Genomic DNA, 23,798 nt, shown 5'->3' on the forward strand with positions numbered 1-23,798 from the left:
GCTAGTGGTTCATTCTTCATCTTTTCAAAACCTATCTGCTGAAGCTCAAGGCTGTCTTCTACTTGGTCAGCAACTCTAAACACCTCTGTTGCTCTTACCATGCTCAAGGGAATCCTCGACCACAATCTCTTTCTGATCTCAAAACTATCGATTGTGTTAGCCCAATAATCTTCTAAATCAGCTTTGTGCTCAAATGTCATCCCTTCGTTCCTTTTTGTTTTGGGGAACGGATAAAAATTCTTCCTCACCTTGTACTGATAAAAGGGGTACCAAGCCAGCTCCTTCTCAGCAGTGGCAGCGGCTTGTGATGATGGACACGTTTCTAGTCCATTCCCAATCGTGAGAGAGGAGGTTCCTGCCTTCTTCTGCCTATCTCTTTGAATTGCCATATATCCCTCCAATTGCCTCACAACCTCGAGTAGCACAACTCGGTTGGTAGGGTAAGCTGGAAGCTTATAGGTAGATCCGGTAAACCCTTGAATTCTAATGTAAGTGAACTTCGGGTATTGGATATACCAATATCCGAATCTACCGATGAAGTCCATAGATTCTTGAGAGAGTCTCTGATGTAGTCAACCTTGCAACGTCTGTGTGATGTGCATGAGAAATATGTCATTCACCCTTTTGAAATGGAACTTTTCTTCCATGTGAAGCTGGGGATAACAGTCATAGACTGGAAACTGATTTTCTTTGTTTCCCACTTCCCCTCTGTAGGTTAGGCCTCTATATCTGTAGGTTCTAGTCAGGGAATAGATCAGGTATGAGCTCATGAAGAAGGTCCTATTTGCTTCCAGATTCTTCAGTTGGCTATCCAAGTTGTCACTTATCATTCGAGCCCAGTCTATCATCTTCACTCCGTTCATTATTTTATTTATAAAATAATACATCCAGGGCTCGAATGGAGCACCTTGAGGATTCCCCATTATCCTGTTCAGTAGGACGATCATATCTCCAATATCTTCCTTGAAGTATGCTCTCACCAAGCTCTTCCTCTGTAGTTTGGAGGCACTTTTCTTGGGCTTGTCCAGCCAGGAATGATTGACGATGGCGTCATACTCCTCCAAGTAGTCTTGATACATGCAATTAGCTTCATCCTTGGTCACATACACAACGTTATAATACTTTGGAATTCTGAAGGCTTCCCTGATGGCCTCATCATTGATGTTTGCCAATACTCTCCCATCTGCGCGACAATATCCCTATTGGTAGGGTTGTAATGCCTAGCACATTCAGCTACTAACTCGGTGCATTGCATGGTAGGGACTAGGGAGAAAACCAACAGCATGCACGATGCCACTCTTCATCATCTTTCGCGATGTCATGGTAGGAACGAGGTTGTCCAAACCAAACATCCGATTCTTGAACTCCCTCAGATTGATGTGCCCAAGGTTAGTGTCGCTAACGTTCTTCCATTTCGAAGTCATCCTTGACTTGGGCGGAGCATCTTTGTCCACTTGAAATTTCATCGTGCTTAAAATCTGCAAGTAAAAATGAAGCTTAAGCTAGAAATTGGTTCGCGAATTGAAGAAAATAGAGGCTGCGAACGGCTAAGTGTTTGGAGACTTTATTTTATTTTCATACTTAGCCACAAAAAAATGAATTTTCACATGTAAACTCTTCAATCCTAAGGATAATTATGATTGCAATCCGACACCAAGTGTTATAACTTCAAAACTCTCCTTTTACTTGGCCAATAAAATGATTTTCCTTCACTAAAAAAAATTCGAATAGATCCACTAAAATCACTTTCAATGACTTTGGAAAACTCAGAAAATGTAACAAATCTGCATTTTAAATTCAACTTCACCTTCGAATGAATTGGAATAAGGCTAGAAGTTTCTCAGAAAACTTAGAAAAATTAATAACTCTGCCTTATACCAGCTGATTCCACTCCAAAATCTGCGAATTCATTGACAAGAAGCTTGGCCAACTGCAAGCAATATCAAGATTTTCTCTAAATAAACTTCAATCTGCAAATATACTTCTTAATGTTTTCCTTAGCTTGCTGAGGAAATTCGAACTTCTTGGTGTAAGAATGAAGGAACAAAGGATGCATTTGTAATGAAGTTGATTTCATAATTAGAAACACGTAAAAGCCATCCAACTCGTGTTTCTAAATTCAACTTAAATCTTGGGAAAGTTTCTCATCCAATTTTGAGTTGTGTTATCTCTTTTAGTTCGAAAATCTTCTATTTGTGCAAGTTTCTAAATTGTATTTAGTCCATAAATTCAAACTAGGCTTATAAATTAGCATCTTTCAAAAAGTTTCTAATTTGGGACTCGGTCTGAAAATCATCTTGATCTGCAAATATCTTCTTTCTAATTTCAATTTCGAGTTTCCATTTTGATTTCCCAGCTCGTTGATCTTTGAAAGTCTCTTTTTCCAACTTTCTAAATTGATTAGAAGTTCGAATTTTAGGAAGATTTGATGACATCACTTAGCTTCTTGTTGACTTTGTTTGACTTCCAAGAGTAGGGCGGAGTTTTAAGTGTTCAACTTCATGCTTGGGCGGACTTTTGGAGGCTCTCTTCATGTTTGATTGCCTTCAACTTCATGCTTGGGCAGACTTTTGGAGGCTCTCTTCATGGGCGGCCTTTCTCCTTCTCACCATGCATGGCGGACTTTTATGACTTCACCATCTTCACTATCAAGTTTGGGCGGACTTTGGAGCTCTCTCAAGACATGGCGGAGTTTTAGAAGACCTCCTCAAGGCGGACTTTTGATGCATCTCCTAGGGCGGACTTTGGAGTGACCTCAACACATGGTGGACTTTTGGAGGTGTCTTCCTTGGGCGGACTTTGATGCCCCTTCGTTAATCATGGCGGAGTTTGAAGCTATCACCAAGGGCGGACTTTTGGAAGGTCTCCTAGGGTGGACTTTGGATCTCTCTCCTTGATCATGATAGGGCAGAGTTTTGAAACCACTCCCAAGGCGGAATTTGGACACTTCTCAAAGCATGGCGGACTTTTGTGACATCTCCACACATGGTGGAGTTTGAAGGCATCACCTTGAGGGCGGACTTCTAGGTGACCTCAACAAAGGCGGACTTTGGACACCTTTCAACACATGGCAGAGTTTGAAGTGTTGGCCATCAACATAGGGCGGAGTTTTGTGACCTCTCCACCAAGCATGGCGGACTTTGGAAGGCCTTCATCCCATCCTCTTCAAGGTGGACTTTTGATGCACCCCATGGCGGACTTTAAAGGCACCTCCATTGCTAACATCTTGGGTGGAGTTTCTGTCACCTGCCATAACACTCAACATCATCCATTAGCCAGACTTAGGAAAATTTTTGAAAAATTTCAGAATTTCACAATTTAACCAATTTTAACTAGATTGACTTGAAATTTGAAATCCACACTCAAGGCAAACCATTTGAAGCATCACGACCCCTAAAATGTACGAAACTAGCTTTTTCGGTCAAAACTTGGAAATTCTGGGTCCCGATCGAAGTAGGTCAGTGGTATCAGTGCAAACCCTAGGTCCCCACTCTGAAAAAGCAAAAAGAAGACACCCCTAAAAAATAGGGAAAACTTTCTAAAAATAGCCATTTTGGGGATTGGACCAAAAATGCCAAAAACAAAACTTCCTAAAAAATAGGAAAAAGCAAAAAAACAAACTTTCTAAAAATAGAAAGTCGTTCAAATTCGTCCAAATCAATTGCAATCTTCATCCTTTGGCCTTTCTAGGCACTCTGATGGTATCCAGACTTTGGTATCTTTTGGCTTGCAAAAACTAGCTTTCAATCTCTAGGACTCAAACTGTTCAAAACTGAGCAATGCTTGGCAAAACTGAAGCGGAAGGCCATGGGACACTAACAAAAACCCTAGAAAGCAGGAAAAGAGAGGGTCCCCATTTGCAATGGGGCGATGTGTGAAAAAGGTCACAACATCTCCCCCTTGAGATTTTCAGCAAACACTACCCGAGTAGCTATCCCACCAAAGTTGCTTGTTCGCACATATAGACCTTGGAATCAGTAGTGATTTTTCAGGAGAGGATAGAATCCCTTCGGGTATCTTATTCTAATGTTTGGTAGATGATAAAACAAACACCAACAGGTCCCAAGTGATGCAATTAATTAATCTTGAGTCTCAATCCCTAATGGTCATTCTTCACACTAACAAATGATTATACTTCTATATTTGCTTTATTGCCCATAACTGAATGAACATACACTATGTGCTTCTATCAATGGTGTGAAGTGTTAGCCAAAACAACAAATTATTGAATTACCCCATCACATACCAAAATGCAAGTTAGACATAACATTGCTGGTCAATAACATGTTAAAGATTGATGAAAAAATGTGAGTATGGAGACTGTTGGTAAATGAGATAAGGATATTATATTCATAACTGAAGCATATGAAATTAGAATCTAGTTCTCAAAAATTGTCAACTCTTTTTTTTAATTAATCTCTCTCTCTCTCTCTCTCTCTCTCTCTCTCTCTCTCTCTATATATATATATATATATATATATATATATATAGACACACATATGTTCTCTAATGAGTCTAAGTAAATGAAATAATTGAAAGTGTTGCTGATAATTGTCTGCAGTGCAAAGAGCAGTTTATAATATGGACCATGCATTTGAATCCTTAGTCTTATTAGTAACAATTGGATTTTAAAAGTTACATGGAAAGTCCTAAGAATCAACGCACAAATGACAAATAAATAGTGGATTAGAAATTTAGAAGTGATTGATAAATCTCAGAAAATTTACAATGAAATCACAGCTTTTTGGCTTTTCTATACTTATTGATAACATGAAAAGAGTTTCTTTGACTCAAGTTAGATAATGGCAAACAAAAAGTATGAGTTGACCAATAGGGATCATTGAATGGACAGTCACTTGTTTGCTGATGTAAATTTAGATTTTTATTGTTTTGGTATCCAATTTTTACTTGAGATATGCATGCCTCAATATCTAAGTGTATTTGAATCCAAAACATTGAAACTCTCATAGAACACATAGCTTCATTTACTATTTCAATGTCCCATGGGCACGTCTTGTTCTCTGAATATGCTGAATCTCAATAAGTTTGAAACTCCAAGATTTATGAACTATGAATTTTAAATGTTGGAGACAAATCTGGACAAATTGTACATTTGTAATTGGAGGACGATCCCTGTGGTTACAATCACATAGTATTATGATTGGTACATTTCCTATACAGAGATCTTTTCAAACACTAATTCTGAGATAAGAACTAGAACAAGTTCTATCACTTAACAAGGTAATTTCATCTCACATCTAACCATCTCAAACAGATCAGCCTCTTTCCAATCCCATATGCAGACATTTCTTTCTCCATTCTCCATTTGAATTATAGAACATGCCTTCATGAATATTGAAAGGCTGTATATGTTTTTATGATTTCCCAGATGTTTTGTCCATTCAGTTCACTGAATCACTAAGAACATACTATTGCATAACCCATCTAATAAGGTTTAAATGTTTCTAACAGCAGACTTTACAATAATGGTTAAATTTTCTCTGTTTTTGCAGTGCCAAGGGATGGCATTGAAAATTTGGTAATAATAGGATCAGGTCCAGCTGGCTACACAGCATCAATCTATGCAGCTCGTGCTAATTTGAAACCTGTTGTATTTGAGGGCTATCAGACAGGTGGTGTGCCAGGAGGTCAGTTAATGACAACAACAGAAGTTGAAAACTTTCCTGGATTTCCTGATGGTATTACAGGGCCTGATTTGATGGACAGGTTAGCGATTAATCTTCTTTAAAGTAGCAATATTTGAGTTTCCAAATCAATGTGGTTGAATGTTTTAGGAAGTTTGTTTACAACTTCTTGAGTGTTTGGAAAAAAATGGCCACATCTTTGCCTTTCTGTGACTATGGATGCCAATTATAGTTTCAAACAAGCTATTATACATTTACTGACATAATGAGCCATTGAATAGGATGAAAAGGCAAGCTGAACGTTGGGGGGCTGAACTTATTCATGAAGATGTGGAATATGTTGATGTCAGGAACAGGCCTTTTACTATAAGAAGCTGTGAACATGAGGTAAGATTGATGTATTATTCCTTTTAAAGTTTTTACATAACATCTAGTCAGTTGTTACATTGTGCCATCATTTCAGTCGCTAGGAAAATATGGAGTGTACAGTTAGTGTCTACAGATAATTTGTGATTTCAGATTAATTTGTATATTTGTGTCTACAGAGAAAATGGTAAGAGTAGGTTATTATTAACTTAATCAACTAGAATTCCTGAGACAGCTCTTTTGTCAATCTTTTTCTTGTGATATGTTCCATGATTATGGCAATGACATGCAGGTCAAATGTCACAGCCTTATAGTTGCAACAGGGGCCACTGCCAAGAGGCTTGGCTTACCTCGTGAAAATGAATTTTGGAGTAAAGGAATAAGTGCCTGTGCAATATGTGATGGGGCATCCCCCTTGTTCAAAGGTCAAGAACTTGCAGTTGTTGGAGGTGGTGATACAGCTACAGAGGAAGCAATATACCTCACTAAATATGCTCGTCATGTGCATTTGCTGGTTAGAAAAGATAAGTTAAAGGCATCGAAGGCAATGCAGGACAGGTGAGCTTAATATGCATTAAAGCATGAAGTCATGTTCCTATTTTAGTAATTTTATTTGGGGTATACTGTGTTGTATCTTGTTGGAAATAAAAGGAATAAGATAGTTAATTTCAGCTGAATAACTAAAATGTTTACCTGTGGAAATACCAAAGATCAAGTAATTTACCATGTTTCAGTTATGCTAGATGGTGTATACTTGCCCTTTTACAGTTTGTTTTTTATCCTTTTATCCCGATCCAGTCATTTCTTGTTTTGACAAATATCAGAAATCCTCAGTATAACTTAATGCATGCAGTGGAAATCATGTTGTGACTATAAAGAATAATCCTCTTACTTGTGGTTATAAGAGACTTGGCAAAGTTAGGATAATTAACATTTTGTGTCAACTAAATTAATCAAGTTCTATACATCAACTAAATGCATTGAATGATAAGATGTTATAGAACTGTAAATTACTTTTATCTCCCTTGTAGAATGTTGGTGTCTGTTTTATCATCTACCAAACATTAGGATAGGATACCCGAAGGTATTCTATCCTCTCCTGAAAAATCACTACTGATTCCAAGGTCTATATTTGCGAACAAGCGACTTTAGTGGAATAGCTTCTTGGGTAGTGTATGCTGAAATTTTCAAGGGGGACTTACGTTTGATAAGTATCTTGAACTGCTGGACTTAGATGGATATAGCAATTTTATGCTCTTCTTTTTTTTTTTTTGGAATTTTTTGGGATTTAGACTTTCAGAGAAATGGAAAAAGGGAGATAGGGTTCAGGAAGGCTAATCTAATCCTATGAATTCTGGAGACGGTATCAACTGGGTGCTCTCGAGAAACCAAACCTTGCTTCGCCACACTAGGGACAACTACACAAGGCCGATGCAATCTTCAATGGGTTGTGCTTATGATCGAGATGTTGGGATGCACAGGGGATGGGCTCAGACTAACTTTGCACGGTGAAATGGAAATCATCCATACACCAAAAGTATGAGCGGAGATACACCATCAATTGACACTTATCAAATCCTTCATTCGAATTAACAACAATGAAAGCAAATCTAAGTTAATTTTAACTAAGTTTTGAGGCAATTGAAACCATGCAAATCATTCAAATAATAGAGATTACAAAGCAGCGCACATGCAATATATTATCTGGAAATGACCTTAAGCAACAATACATCAAAAACCTCACCCTTTTCAAATGAGGGGAGGCAACCTTATATAGTTTCTCAAAAATAAACGAATGGCCGAGATCAAACAGTGATCAAGGGCCAAGATTGAAAGTCCTAAACCCTAATTAGGGTTTCCCGAAATACTATCAGTTCAAGCAAATGAATGAGTGACAATGGCACAGCTGCTAATTTTATTGAGGTGAGTGGCCACTTTCCTCTTTCAGAGATTCAACGTATCTGGACACCACGAGCTTGACCTCCTCCATGGTGACACTTGGCAAACCGCCAATTTGGAAGTCGACGAGATCCACATCGTTGGCGCATGTAGCAAGGATGCCTTCCCACTCCACTGCTTGGGTGAGGAAGTTGTCATCGATGGAGAGGAAGTTTGCAATCTTAGAAAGATCGCCTTTGTCAATCATCCCTGAATCTCGGAAGAAGCTTGTTTGAATTCTGGCTCTCAGGTTCTCTGCTTGTAAATGCTTCTCCCTTAGGCTTTCCTTCTGCCAGGTCTCTGACGCCACCCGGAATACCTTGCCCAGGATCTCTCTAACCCTTGTCTCTGTCTCAAAACACTTGGTCTTGTATTTCTTCAGAACCTCAATCCGAGTGACCAAAGCATAGTACCATGTGCCCCAGTCGATACTGTCTCCAGAGTTCGTAGGATTAGATTAGCCTTCCTAAACCCTATCCCTTTTTTCCTTTCTTTTGAAAGTCTAAATCCCAGAAAATCCCCCCCAAAAAAGAAGAGCCTAAATTGCTAAATCCATCTAAGTTCAGCAGTTCAAAAGAATACTTGTCAAACGTAAGTCCCCCTTGAAAATTTCAGCATACACTACCCAAGAAGCTATTCCACTAAAGTCGCTTGTTCGCACATATAGACCTTGGAATCAGTAGTGATTTTTCAGGAGAGGATAGAATACCTTCGGGTATCCTATCCTAATGTTTGGTAGATGATAAAACAGACACCAACACAGAATAGAACAGTTACAAAAGTGATTGTAGAATGATTTTTATGTTCTTAATAAAGTTGGAACACCAACTATTAAAATATTTTAACCAAACAAGCATCCTTCGAGAAAAGCAATTATATATTTCTGTATAAATGGTGTTTTTGTATTGTATCAAATTATACGATGATTATGGGGATTCATTTGTATGGTCTTGAGTCAATCTAAGTCAATCTTCATCAGCCCATAATTCATGAGTAATGATTCACAAGAACCCATCTTTCATGACTATGATGGTCTTTGTAAACACCTATTGCATTTTGGTGGTTCTCACAGGGGTAAAGCATTGGAACTTCCTAGGGAGTCACATATCTTAGTACTACTCTGGCTCAAGCGAACACAACTATGGGGTTTCCCCTACAATTAAGTCTACATAGCTTGCTACCACATTTACAAAACTTTCAACTAGTGTCGTGCCTTATGAACCATTCACTCAACTTATCTGCTTAGCTTTGACCAATGAAGTTTCCTTTGGACCATACATATTCTTAAGGTCCTTCATGAGACCATCCTCACCTCATGGTCATCAAGGGGAACAATTTTGCTTCTTCACACACCTATTGCTTTGGATTCAATGTGTATTCATCCACACATAGAGGGGCATTCAGCTTCTCCTATCTTCTTTGAAAAATGGATTGAATATACTCATGGTAGAATTGTATGTTGGGATCTCTCTCACAAACGATGAACTTCATTTGGCCAAGCATGGTATTAATGCATGTGTAGATCTCCCCAAAGTTAGGATTGTTAAAATCCTCAACTTTGATGACAATGAAACTAGAGGATACAAAATTATGCTAGGTTACATCAAGCTTTTAGGATGGGGATGACAAGGGATGCATCTTTGGGGTGGATTTTTTGGGAGGCCATTTTTTAGTGGACAGTAGAGGATGATTGTTAGACAAAAAAGGGAAAATTAAAAAATTTAGGAAATTTTAAATGTTTATATGATGATATTGACAAGGCATTCATCATATGCATTATAGAACATTAATGTATAACACTAGAGTTGAATTGAGATTTCACATGAGAGTCGACAAACAAATTAACAAAATCTATTTGTTTTCGTTGTCAATGTGCATATATATTATATAAAAATTACAACAAAATGCCCAAAGGTTGCAAGTTTCAATTACAAAGTGACAAAAACATAGAAAATATGTTGCTGACCCTAATCAACATCTGCTAGCATTGCATCAAAATTGGAGTTTGAATTTGAGGTATTGCTACTATGAGTGGCTGTCTCATCTAGTGGAACCACAACCACTCCCTTGAGTGCCTCCTCATCGATTTGTGTGGCATCTTTAGGATTCAACAATTTACCATAAAATTGAAGTTTGTTGATACTCTAGAGTCTATCAATATTGAAGTCGCAAAGCATTATGCATGACTATCGACTTCTTTGCTCATCAAGAGGTAAACTTGTCCCTCTTGATAGAGTGGATGAAATTGTATTTGGACCAATTTATCTCTATAGTAGAGAAATTGGCAACTTGTGAAAGGAGGTGAATGGAAAGTATCCTCAACTTTGGCATATCCTTGGCATGATGCCATGTCCACTATCTAATAGAGTTTATTTGAGCTAATGTAGCCTGGCGACCTTTGCTTTTGTTGGTATTATGGATATGTTGCATTGGTTTTGTCATTGATGTCAACACTTATCAACACTTATCCTTCTGGAGATCTTTGGTTATGTTCACCGGCAAGTTCAGTGACTTATGCACAGCCACCGGTATTTGATTCACCGGCAGGTTATATTGTTCACCAACATTGAGGATGACTTGTTATCATCTAGAGATCACTTGGTTATGTCGAAGACATGGTTTGGACACTTGGTTTTGGAGATTTGGTTATTGGTCTAATTAGGTTGACATATTTGCTGTTATCGGCAAATTGGTCTAGGTTATGGACCGACACGCATTATCTATTCCAAATCAGCACAACAAATTATGGAGATGGTTTAATCAATTAATATTGTTGTTGAGCCGACATGATGCATCGCATCTTGACTTACTTGTAATAGATTTTATTGTATTATTCTTAGTAAGCCGACCTACACATTTGGTCTTAGGTTTTGGTATATATGTAAGATCTCAATTGAGAGATCAGTGTGGTAGTGGTATATGCGAATATAAGCAGAGCTACTCATGCAGACATCATTTGAAGATTCAAGGAAGGTTTGAAGAAGATAATCAGAGCTTAACCGGTACTGAATCCAACATTGGAGATGCTACCTTGAGCAGTAAATTAGCATTGGATTTATTCATCCAATTGTAGTCAGTGTGACTCCCATCTTGTGATTGAGCAGTGAGCTCTAGGCAGCTGGCCTCTCTGCATGTGCAAACCCCATTTGTAAACACATACTAACTGCAATAGTTTCATCTAATTGTGGGTAAGGTTTCCCACTGTGGTTTTTCCCCTTACAGGGTTTCCACATACAAATCTCTGTGTTATGTGTCGGGGATATTGTTTCTCTTTCTGTTTCATGCATTAAGTTTCATCGGTATTGTTATTAACTATTAATCTGTTTACCGGCATTAAGATTGGTTTACTGGTATTAAGTATCAAGTTTGATTAAAGTGTATTTGGGTTGAAATTAATAGACAACTGATTCACCCCCCCCCCCCCCCCCCGACCCCCTCCCCTTCTTAGTTGCATCCGGGTCCTAATAGCTTTTGTTTTGCTTAATGTTGGATTGCAAAGATTAGCAAAAGCAAGCCATTGTGTGTGAAGTAAAGTTCACTTCTTACTTGAATACATGTTTCAAAGGGCCTTCATTAACCCTTCTTTCACCTTTTATATCATCAAAGTGAGGCAGCCTCATTAACCTTTGGTGCATACCATTTGGGATATAGAGAAAATACTGCTAAATGAAGTAGGGTGTTCATAGTGTTCCATCACACATCACAATGGGCCTCATATGCTGCTCAAATAATTCCAAATTGAGATCCCTATCATAATTTTTTCCCTTTAACTCCACAAGCATGTTGTCAAATGTTGTATAAATATTTCCAAGATTATGAGAGTTGACATCTATAATAGGCGAGATGAAGGAGCAAACATAAAAAAAAAAAAGATTATAATATTCAAATGATAAAGAGGGAATGCAAGTGCAAAAATGAACAAGATTATCGAGTTGCAAGCATTAATAAATTACTTATTAGTATAAAATCAGAATTCTCTTACCTCATATTGGATCACCAATCATCATCAAGGATCTTTTGTTTCACAAATTTTCCTTCAATAGTGTTTGCATCAAGCCATCTACCCCACTCAAGATTAACCATCATTAATCGTAAAGCCTGTTGCTCCTCAAGTAGTCTCTTTAAGGAATAAGAGAACCAACATGGTCTCCATAGGTATAAGGAATTCTTTGCTTGAAAAAGTCATGAAGACAACGAGGTGTGGTTTTTGCAAATAAACATTTGAATATCTGTAGCTTCTACCACCACTTCTTCATCCAATCAATCTTCCTTATGTCTTTCAATGCATTGTTCATTGCATGAACACAACATAGGGTCTAGAAGATGTGCTTGTAAGCACTCTCCACCATCATGTCAACTAATTTGTACATATGAATTGAATTAGTGACCATTTGTATGACGTTTGAGGCCCCAACCTCTACTATGGCCTCTCTCAATATATGAAACTGGAAGTCTGCATCTTTGCACTTCCTTGAACAATTAACAACTCTAAGAAAATAAGAGCCACCTACATGTGACTACGATGCTGATGAGTGGTCAATGTCGAATATTGGTTCATCCATTGATGATGATAGAGCAACCTATCCTCATCCAAGTTCACTTCATATCCTCAATCACCAAATTCAACTTTAATTTTTTTTATCAAGAAGGGTATGTAAAGTTTATGATCTCCAATGGGGTAAATAAGGGACTAACATAAATTGCATCTTCAAACATTTGTTTGAAATAATGACACATGTCACATGAAATGGGATGGCATGGACAAAGTAAGATTTGGCAATAGAAGACTTTTCCACTTCCCTTGCTTGCACATTGAACATATCTGCAACTATCTCCAACCTCTTACTACCTCTTGTATTTTACTTTCCTTTTGTAGAAACACCTCTCGTACCACAGGCAACCATGCATGGCATAGCTGATTTTGTAAACTCTATTGGCATTGGCAAATCCTTAGACCTCGCTTTGCCCTCCATAAACAATCTATTAACCTTTTGCTTTCTTAGTTTTTATTCTTGGACAAACCTTAACCCACTACCCTATAATACCCAAGAGGTGACCATATACCTTGGTGTAGCTTCCTCTAAAACTGTTGTGCAAATATCACACCACAACATTCTATTCCCTCGAGTTTTTTTTTCTTTGTCTAGAGTTGTTATAAATTGGAGAAAAGGTTTAGAGGGTTTTGAAAGGGGTCTTTGCATAAGGTTTCAAGAGGGTGGAAAGGAACTCAAACGGGTTATATGGCTGTCCTCCAGCCACACCACTTCCACACTTGATGAACCCCCAACTAAGCTTGGAACTCTTATATCTCTTTCTTCCATTTCATGTTCGCTGTTGTTACTGCAGCTACCCATGTTATTTTTTGACAAAAAATAATGCTAGTGGAAACTGAAAATTGGAAAAAATAGTATTTTATTTTTTAATTCCTTGAAAACTTTAAAAAGAAGAAGAAATATCCACTCACCTCTCCTACTACCCTACTTCTCCTTAGTGCTGACTTCTCACTAATGCTGCACCTTGTTGCCCTAGCCTTTTTACCTCAAGCTGCACCTTGCTCTTCGCAATGATTTTTTTCTCCATTAACTCTATTACAACTTTTTTTGGGTATTTAAAGATGGTCTGGAATGGAGAATGGAGCTATGGTTTGTTCATTTAGGATTGATTGTGGCATGGGTTACCACAAGGCATTACAATATGTTAATTTTAATTCAACCTAAACTATTTTAAAAATTGTTTATTGACTTTAATGACGTGGATGGCCATGGTTAATTGTTGTTGATCATTGCTGCTGTTTCCTACCTATTTTTGGGACATTTTTGCTTGAAGTTGAGGGTTAGGGAATCGTGGGTGGATGTTTTTGATTCATCCTTGTATCCTTGGAACGCCCTCTATATGGGATGTGTCCAAAAGGGTAGGGGACATGCCCCTTAGGAACATAGGAAATATGTGATGTTGTAATGTCTCCTATTGGGACTTTGCTTGATATGCCCTAGAATTCCCAATTAGGGTTTGGAAATGTGAATTGTCACTTAGTATCTTGTCTTAGAGCCTGCAACCAGGTTAGTGATCACAAAATAATTAAATAAATAAACATATAATTCATTCATGTTAAAAATAGAATTCTATTCATCACAATAATATTCATAATGTACATGTGGAATTCCCTAAAGCTTTCCCCTAATAACCTATTCACATTATGAAGCACCTTGGGAAGTCCTATGAGGCGCCTTGAGGTTGTCCACCAAGCCCAGGAGCGCGGAATGGCACCTGCCATTCAACCTCCCAGCCCCACCTAGGGTTACCCAACTCAAATGGACCCTTAAGTCTTGCTCTCCTCATTTACGGTACCTCCCCTCCATAATGGAATGGTAGTTTGGTGAAAGTTTAAAGGAATTCTTATATTTATTTTATTAGACAGAATCATGGTAAGGAAACAATATATGCAGAAATATATAACAGTAGTAATGTGTTCTATATAATATTCTATGTCCTATCAAATGAAGGACCCATAATAAACCTGCCACATTATTATGCATTACACATTATACCGCAATATTAGATTAATATGTATATATGCTGCTGGTTAATGAATGATTTCCGAGTCTGTTTTCCTCTTAGATCAACTGCTATTAATTCTCTTCTTTGATTATGATCACTTGATGATTGATGTATTGTTGTTGAATGATTGGTACTTGTATGAATGATTAATTGATTGAATGCTTTCCTTTGATTGTATGACATGAAGTATTGGTGAGTGATGATTAAGTGATGGTTGATTAGGTGTTTGAAGAGTGATGATATAATGAATGCTGGTTTCACATATTGGTGATTGAATGAATGCTAATTTGATAGTATGATTTTCTGATTGATTGTTTGCTTGATTTGATTATTGATGATTGCTTTTGTGGATCCATGAGAGATGAGTGATGATTAAGTTGTTGTCAGGAAATATGTATATCTTATGTTTTGGTAGTAATGTCATTTGTTAGTCGTTAGTTAGCCGACGGGTAGGTAGTTGAAATCATGACGGTTGTGTCGCACCCCTTCGGCTGTTATATATTGTACTACCTGCGGGTATTGAAGGGTGTGTTATTGACGGTAGATAATACTATGAACATTGTATACACTCTGAGTTATTAATGGAAAGCTTATTCTTGCATTCATGTTGCACTGTTGATTTCTGCATTACTTCTATATTCTTCCTGTTTACCCAGTGAGGCAAACTTTTGGTGCCATTGCCTAGACATACTCGGGAACGGAAGACGTGGATGGCGCACAGACACGATGGGCCTACCCGTTGGTGAGATAAACCCAGAGGCCGACGACGCGCACATGGAACAATCGGCGAAGGGGAAATTGAACCCTGTAATAATCCCAACACAATGTTGAGATAAATTGTGGCCGAAAGGAAAAATAATAAAAGTTTTTTTTTGTGTACATGGCGTGTGCTTGCTATGTACGCAAGTGATTTATGCCCAATATACTAAATAAAGACAAAAATAAAAAGATACGAAGTGACGAATGGGAAGTGCAACAAAGAGCATTGAATCTCAGACAACAAATAGAACGAAGGTGTAGGCTAAGGCAGCTTGCCGAGGGACGACCGATCGAGGGGTTGCTCGAAGGGAACCCAGGGGGTGTCACCGAGGTTGCAGAGGCAGAGATAGATGGAGAGAAGTACACTCTCTACACTGTCGTAGGTTTGCCCGAAGGGAACCTAGGAGTCACGGAGGGTGCTGAAGGCGAACTCTACAGTTTGCCTGAATACCACCACCGTAGGGTAAGAAGTCGTGAAGAGTTTGTGGAACAAACAAGGCGAAATCTAAACTTGATCGACACTACTAGAGACCTACTAAAGAATTTGTCCATTTCAGAGGACAACCGGAGGGAGACGACCGAAGGTGACGGTACGACCGACTGTGCCGAGGGAGCACAAGGGTACCGTACGGGAGGCAATTTGTTCGGTTTAGGGTCAACAACCTTCTCCGGAGGACCCACGAGTGGAGGGTCAGGTGTAGGAGGCGGAGGCGGAGGATCACTAGGTACAAGCACACAAGGCACCAGAAGAGGGAGACCGAGCGGTGGGATGGCCTGTAAACAGAAGTTGCCGAAGTTCAACGGCGAGGGGAAGGAAGATCCCGTTCGCCATTGCCGCACTTGCGAAACCATATGGTCAGCGAACGGTGTTACCGACCAGGATGAATGGGTAACACAATTTCTAGCAACCTTAAGGGGACTGGCCATCGACTGGTACTCAAATATGGATAAGGCCAAAGTCGGCACATGGCCCGACTTGAAGAAGGAATTTGAGATAGAGTTCTGCCTCCTCAGAGACAACAATGAAATAGTCGCCGAAATCTATGGCACAAAGGAGAACAAGAATGAGACGGTCCGAGCCTATAGTCGGCGGCTCAAGGAACTATTGGGGAAAATGGAGAGTCAACCAGCGGATGGGTTGAAAAAGAGATGGTTCGTGGAGGGGCTGAAACACTCCATCCGGAAGAAGATGAAAATTGTTCCACCAACCTCGTACGAAGATGCGTATAATAGAGCGATGGATCTCGAGAGCGAGACCAAGACATCCAAGACGAAAAAGAAGAAGGATAGCTCGTCCGAGGATGATGACTCTTTCGAGGGAAGCAACAACGATGGCGAGTCTAGCAAAAAGGTGCAAGCCCTGCAGAAGGACATGCTGAGGATGATGAAAGAGCTGAAGGTTATGAAGGGAGGTTCGAGCAAGACCGACGAAGGGGAGCTTTGGTGCACGGAATGTAAGACAGACGGCCACACAAAAGGCTCTTGCCCAAAGAAGGCCTATTGTGATATATGCCAGTTGATGGGGCATCCCACAAGGGAATGCCCCTACAACATGAAAACACGAAGCAAACAAGTATTGCTTATGCAGGAACAACCAACTACATCGGGCGGTACCGACAGCTCCCAAGCGAACAACAATGCAACCTCGGGAGGCTACTGAGATAACCGGTGGGGAGGACGAAACAACAATAACAACAATAACAATACATGGAGCCGGATCCAATACGACTCCAAAGGTTGACCGATGGTACAATGCAGAGCGTGCAGCCAGTGGGGGCACTTCGCCCGAGACTGCTCGAAGGGAGAGGCCACACAATATTTGTGCAAATGGTGCGGACTGGGAGACCACAAAGACGCCACCTGCCCAAAGTTCGGTGTCAACTTGCTCAATGTCGAGGAAACCAAAGAAGAGGAAGTGCTGGCCGTAACCGGCGCCCGAGCCAGACACGCAATGTGCCTAGACCCGGAGATGGAGAAGTGAAGGGTACAGGGAGCACGAGAATAAATTGAGAAAGAGATAAGAAGAAAGGGCGAAGGTGAAGGGTACGACAAGTACTTCCAGCCGACCGGAGGCGGAGGATGCTATACTAAATCAAATTTTAAAATTAAAATTGGAGGTGCCTGTGAAGGTGTACGACCTCCTCCAGACGATGCCTCAATTACGAACAACATTGCTGAATAATCTCTCCCAACCACGCACCAATACCAACCATTGCACAGATGTTCCTGGGGGGTCTGCAATAGACCCCATGCTGTTGGCAGTTAACACTGGAAGGAACCTGACCATTGTGGAGATGGGTATCCTTGGCACCATTCTAATCGATACCATCGTCAATGGTGGATCAGGAGTGAATGTTCTTCCAAAAGAAACCTAGCGGAAGCTGGGAAAGCTGACGCTGTGGCCATCTACATTCAATCTGCTAGGAGCAGATCAACATGGAATCAAACCCATCAGGACACTGATGGGCCAGCAAGTTACCATTGGGACGCAACCCTTCATACTGGACTTCATGGTAATCTCACTAAAGAAAAAAGGGTATGATGTGATCTTAGGGAGAGGGTGGCTGGTGGCAGCCAAGGCCACCCACAACTGGAAGAAGAACACTCTGTCTATGGAGAATGGAGTCAGCGGGGAAACGAAGTTGGAAAAAACAGTTGTAGGCTTCCTCCAGTAGCAGCCAGATGGATAGCAATGCCAGGGTCTTATCGTTAGGCGTACGTGTTGCGGGTAGCACCATGGATGCCAGCGCCCGACAAAAGCAAAAGCAGAAAGCATCACAAGCTGCCATAAGTGGGAAAAATACATTAACACCTCGGAATATCACCTTTGAAGGCCTGAATGGGTCGGAATGCCGGAAATGGTGGGTCAGAATGCCGGAAATGATCTGTGAAGCAAAACCTCCGTAAGGCAGAAGTGGAGTGGGTTATTCGGATGCCCGTGTTTCCTATCCGCGAGTATGAGGGTGCCCTACGGTTCATGGTGGACACCTTCGACAGACACACGCACCAGTACTTTTGAATACCTCGGGAGGGATGTCACCATATCCTTCAAAGCGGTGAACTTCACGAGAGTATTCAGCATTCCAGGCAGACAGGTCAGGAAAATAGAGTTGAAGGCTAAAAAGATGAAGCGGGAAGAGGAGTGGTGGATTAAATTAATATCCAGGAACTTGACGGCAGCAGAGCTGGACAGTGTGGCTAATGCCACGAAGGGTCAAGGAATCCGTAAGACCTTTGTGACAGAGGGCCACTGGCAGTGCATTATGGATGTCATTAAGAGCAGGTTGACAGGATTGGGTAGGGCGTCGGACATCACCCTCTCTCAGATTATGCTCATGAATGGGTTGATGAATGGCATTGTGTATGGTTGGGCCGCGTTACTAGCAGAGCGCATGTATGAGTTCTTGATGATGCAGCATCGCACATTCTATATGCCCCACTATGCTATAGGGTTGTTCCTGGAGGCCACACGGGAAGCAGTGCCGGAGGCAGAGTTGGAGGTACGGCCGCAGGGACCGTTGGCAATGGGTGAGCCTCCTATCATGTATTGGAGACACTTGGACATTGGGCACTCTTCCGCGAAGCGGAAACGGGCGGTAGATACGGCCTCAGGGGAACTTGACAGCGGGAGGGATTCCAGTAGTACAGAGGATTCAAAAGCGGAAGATGAGGATGATGATAACAACAGGGTGATGGAGGAGAGGGTCCTTTTTGCCCCACCCCTGCTACCGATGGGCACACCTGTGATATCATCTGGAGTGGGCGGCACCTTTATTCCGGCCTTTGGGCAGAGCCGCATGCCAGTTACACTTGGCCCCATCCAGCAATAGGTAGCATCACCGGGACCGGGCCCAACCACGGAGGCACTTACCGAAGACATGGCAGAGTCCGGGACGGAGGAGTCACCGCCTCGGGTAGTGGTCGCTGAGGAGCAGGGGCTGAGGGAGGTGGTGGATACAAAGCCTCAGGTGCAGTTGGACGTTGTGGGGACTGAGGCAGTGGTGACTGTTTCTGCGTCTTTGTTGGAGGAGCCGATGATAGCGACCCATTCCTCGATCGTAGAGATGCGTATCGACCTGTCGGTCGTGGCTATGGAGAGTTGGCCGACACAACGATTTCAGATGACATTGGTACAACCTGAGGGAGCTGTTGTATTCTCACCTTGTCGGGACACTAGAGCAGAGGTAGTCGACTTGGACGATTCCTCTGGCGAGACACATGTACCAATAGTTGGGCACGCGGCAGGAGAGGTCGTCTTTGCCATCTAGGAGCAGGAGCAGGAGTAGGGGGATGGTACACCTCTAGTGGTGGAGGAGGTACCTTCACAGCAGGATGCGGTTGTGTCAGTTCCGCCAGAGACTTCACAGCCTTCGGAGTAGGAGGGGGAGGACATTGAGGCCTATCTAGCTGACATGGTGACGAGGGGTAGGCGGGTGGTGGCCACTACCCAGACGCGAGCATTGCAACAGGTTGTGGTGGAGTTGGAGAGGGCCCTACAGTTTATGTAGGTGGGCTGCCTCGCAACCTTTACTACATGCTTTGAGTCTCAGGGATGGCCGACTACTGAGACAGAGGAGATGCTCCAGGCTTGGATGGTGCGTCAGCCCATTGTGGAGAGTCGGGTGACGGCAGTTGTCCGAGAGATTGAGCAGGTCTACCGAGACGCCTAGTATGCACTAAGGCGTACAAAGCATGAGTCTGTGGTCCGCGAGGCTGCTAGAGTCGAGTTGGAGAGGGATGTGGCCACTCAGCAGGCGTCCTGGGCAGTAGAGAGGGCTTAGTTGTTGGCTCAGCTAGAGATGACCTGCGTAGAGAAAGCGAAGGTAGAGACTCGCCTGTCGGCGAAGTAGAGTGCGAGGAGCCTCGTGTAGCAGGAGTTAGAGGCAGTCACTACCGAGAGGATTTTGTTGCAGGCCCGATTGGTCGGTATGACGGAGACAGCGGATACCAAAGAGGAGTTGCTGGAAGCCGCGCACATGGTGAAAACGGCTTTGGAGAAAGTGTTGGTGGCGGAGCGGGATGTGACTGCACGTACTCAGCAGGTTTATGAGCTCCGCGCTTGCTTGGCAGCCCAGACATCGACATCTCAGCCTTCTACTTCAGAGACGCTTCCCTAGCCCCCTCCTTAGTTTCCTCTGGATGTATATTTTGTATGGGTTGCATAGTCTCCATTTTTGTTGTTAGTCGTCGGAGACGACTTCTTTTTTGGGGGGGATGATGTTGTCGGGAAATATGTATATCTTATGTTTTGTTAGTAATGTCATTTGTTAGTCGTTAGTTAGCCGACGGGTAGGTAGTTGGAGTCACGACGGTTGTGTCGCACCCCTTCGGCTGTTATATATTGTACTACTTGCGGGTATTGAAGGGTGTATTATTGACGGCAGATAATACTATGAACATTGTATACACTCTGAGTTATTAATGGAAAGCTTATTCTTGCATTCATGTTGTACTGTTGATTTCTGCATTACTTCTGTATTCTTCCTATTTACCCAGTGAGGCAAACATAAGTGAGGCATGCTTGGAATGATCTCTCCTTTGTACTGTATTGGTGAAAGTGTCACCACCTTTCATAGGGATTGAGGCACCAGCTTTCATAAGAATTGAGTCACCACCTTTCATAGTTGTCTTTGATAATAATATATTATTCTCCAAGCCATCTCCCTTAGATCTCTTTTTGAAATGAACCTTCATCCCTTTATATCTTCTAATGTGAGGGGGAGGTCACACCTCTTCATCATGTATGCCCTTTGGCAAGAGACACAACCTTTCACAATTAGCACCCTTTTGAAAGAGTGCAACCCTTCATAATTTGTGCCATTTGAAAGAGCCACTTCATTATCTACTTCCCATTCCTTTTCTTCTTCCATTAATCTTTCCTTGATGTACATGCCCCCTTTCTTCTTCCTTTTTCCATATCTTCCCCTCTCAAATTAGGTTCTCTTCTCCATTTTATATCTCATGTTTGAGGGAGTCACAACTTTTCATTCCATGTCTTTTGACCATTTATTAACTTAATTAAATTTTAATTATATTTAATTATATTCTTTTATATTTTATTTAAAATTTAATTTTTTTTTCTTTTGTATTTTAATTTTATTATTGTTATTTATTATTAAATTCTATTTCAAAGTGGGGACATTACAGATGTATCTCAATTAGACAAAAAAAACATTGCTAACCACAATCTCCTTCACCCATTTTCCCAACTGTTCTTGGATTCCCCCTAGTCCAATCTTGTGTCAAAATCATAATTTGCAAGGGCTCTTGCGACTAAAGCATCCTATATGGTAGAATAAAGTATGAAGCAAGCAAGGTCTCAATTGTTTTGAGGAATTCCTTTCTGGAAAAGGACTAAAACAATGACAATAGGGTGTGATGGTTTCAAATGAACATTGTACCTCCCTTGCATTCACCACAAGATTTTTGACCCACTTAATTTTCTTGATATCCTCTAGTGCATTGTTTATAGCTTGCTCACAACATGGGGACTGATAGATGTGTGTAATATGTATTGAATTAACTTCTCTATGCCTAGCATGCGTATGGTGCTTTAATAATTACCTACATTATGTTTCAAGGACCAACCTCCTCAATTGCATTTGTTTAGAATCTGAAATTTAAACTCACCTTTCTGGTTTTTAACAAAATAATCAATCACCTTAGGTATGTAAGACCCTTCTTTACATGTAACTATAATTTTGATGAGTAGGCAGTTTCTAATGTACATCCACTCATCCATAATTATGTTGCAGCCATGTGAATATCATTTTGGCCTTAATATTCTTTATAATAGGTTAACCTTGGAATAATTTTTTTCCAAGATAGGGGTCCTCAATTTGATCTCACCAAGGGGCTCATAAGTAGCATCAGCTTTGCCTACCTTGGCCATAGCTTCCTTGTAATAAGGATATTGAGCAACATGGAATCATTAGGAACAAAGACCTTGCCAATGACCTTGTTTGTCTCATCCTTTGCTTGCACATTGAACAAATTTGTAATTTGGGTTGCTAATGTCAAACCTATGATCCTCCATTTCCGTGTAAACCCCACCTTACTCACCTCAAATGTTGGAATTATAGGTGTCTAGATCCTTGTGTTTCTGCCCAAGAGGAAGTAGTGGATGGCGCAGTGATGTTATTAATGTAATTTGGTTTTCACTCTTGTCCTCAAGTGCAAGTTTGCTGCAAGGGCCGATCTCTTTACGAGGGAAATGTAAGAAGTGGTGCATTAATTTTTGTAATGCTTGCCCTTCTATTCAGGTAGACAAATGTTGCATTTTCAATTTTGATTCCTACTTGAATTAGTTGCCTTGTTAGTTAAAAGCAAAGAAACGGGACTCGGACTCGGCTCGGACTCGGACTCGGACTCGGGACTCGGACTCGGACTCGGGACTCGGACTCGGACTCGGCTGGACTCGGGAAAGTGAAAAACTCAAGAAATTTAGAGATTATTAAAGATTTATAACTTGTTTCATGCACCCTTTATTGAATACACCTTAAAGACACAATAACATCATCAAACTCAGCTCATTTGATAACACACACAAGTATACATCAATCACATAAGCATAAACGCAAATTGTAGCTGAAGGAAATAACAAACATAAATATATAAATATTGTGAAATGTATACAATATTACAAAACTCATGGAATAAAAAATCCATGTCATCGTATGATCATCATCAAATGTTCCACACAAATACCAAAGGTAAATACAACTACAAGCCTATGGCTCAGAGGAGTGTGCACCCTCTTGCCCTGGCCCCTTGCGAAGGCGTGTAAGGTAGGTCCTAGATGATTCAACAACCATAGTCACTCCCTGTGACACCATGCCATGCTCACCAACATTAGGAACATCTGTGTCACTCTCAGTATTTCTTGTCTCTGCTCGTGCTCTCTGCTCCTCCTCTGCCATGGCTACAGCCTCAACCTCTATATCTACCTGGTCGATCCAATCAGTGCCATCATCACTAAAGATAGCTGCAGGAATCTCAGGATCTGTCTGACTCTCATTGGCCCACTCTGCTTCAAGATCAACCTCATCTAGAATGATAGGAGAGATGTCAACTAATGCATTCTTTCTCATTCTCAGTCGGAGGTTGTAGTGAACAAAGACGAGATCATTCATCTTCTCCACAGATAATCTATTGCGCCTCTTGGAGTGTATGTGCTCAAACATACTCCAATTGCGCTCACAACCTGATGCGCTGCATGGTTGGCTCAAGATGCGAATGGCCAACTTCTGAATATTTGGTGTCGTTGGGCCAAAAAAGCTCCACCAATGATCTGAGTTTGAAATGAGAAAAATAAATAAAATCAGTCTCACTCATGAACTCATTTAACAAGTTACAATATACAATAAAACTAAAACTAAGCCTTACAATTTATTTTTACCTGGCATCATAGTTGTCCTACCGTCTTTGGCGACAGGACGAGAGAAGGTCTCCCCTTGTGCATCTGAGAACAACTGTAGCTCTCGAATAAGCTCTATCTGACCAGTACCGACATGTCCCATCTTCTCCATGATT

General features: G+C 41.0%; 1 protein-coding gene across 3 annotated transcripts in view; it reads left to right on the forward strand.

Moving 5' to 3' along the window:
* Positions 1–23,798, forward strand: part of LOC131032293 (thioredoxin reductase NTRC) — a 220,249-nt gene that overhangs the window by 32,283 nt on the left and 164,168 nt on the right. For all 3 annotated transcript variants that reach the window (XM_057963225.2, XM_057963226.2, XM_057963227.2), the window contains exons 2-4: positions 5,514–5,727; positions 5,927–6,032; positions 6,304–6,569. In XM_057963225.2, the coding sequence (XP_057819208.1) occupies positions 5,514–5,727; positions 5,927–6,032; positions 6,304–6,569 (586 nt within the window). The remainder of the gene's footprint in view (positions 1–5,513; positions 5,728–5,926; positions 6,033–6,303; positions 6,570–23,798) is intronic.

This window comes from Cryptomeria japonica, chromosome 8, assembly GCF_030272615.1.
Source record: "Cryptomeria japonica chromosome 8, Sugi_1.0, whole genome shotgun sequence".
In the NCBI taxonomy this organism is placed as follows: Eukaryota; Viridiplantae; Streptophyta; class Pinopsida; order Cupressales; family Cupressaceae; genus Cryptomeria; species Cryptomeria japonica.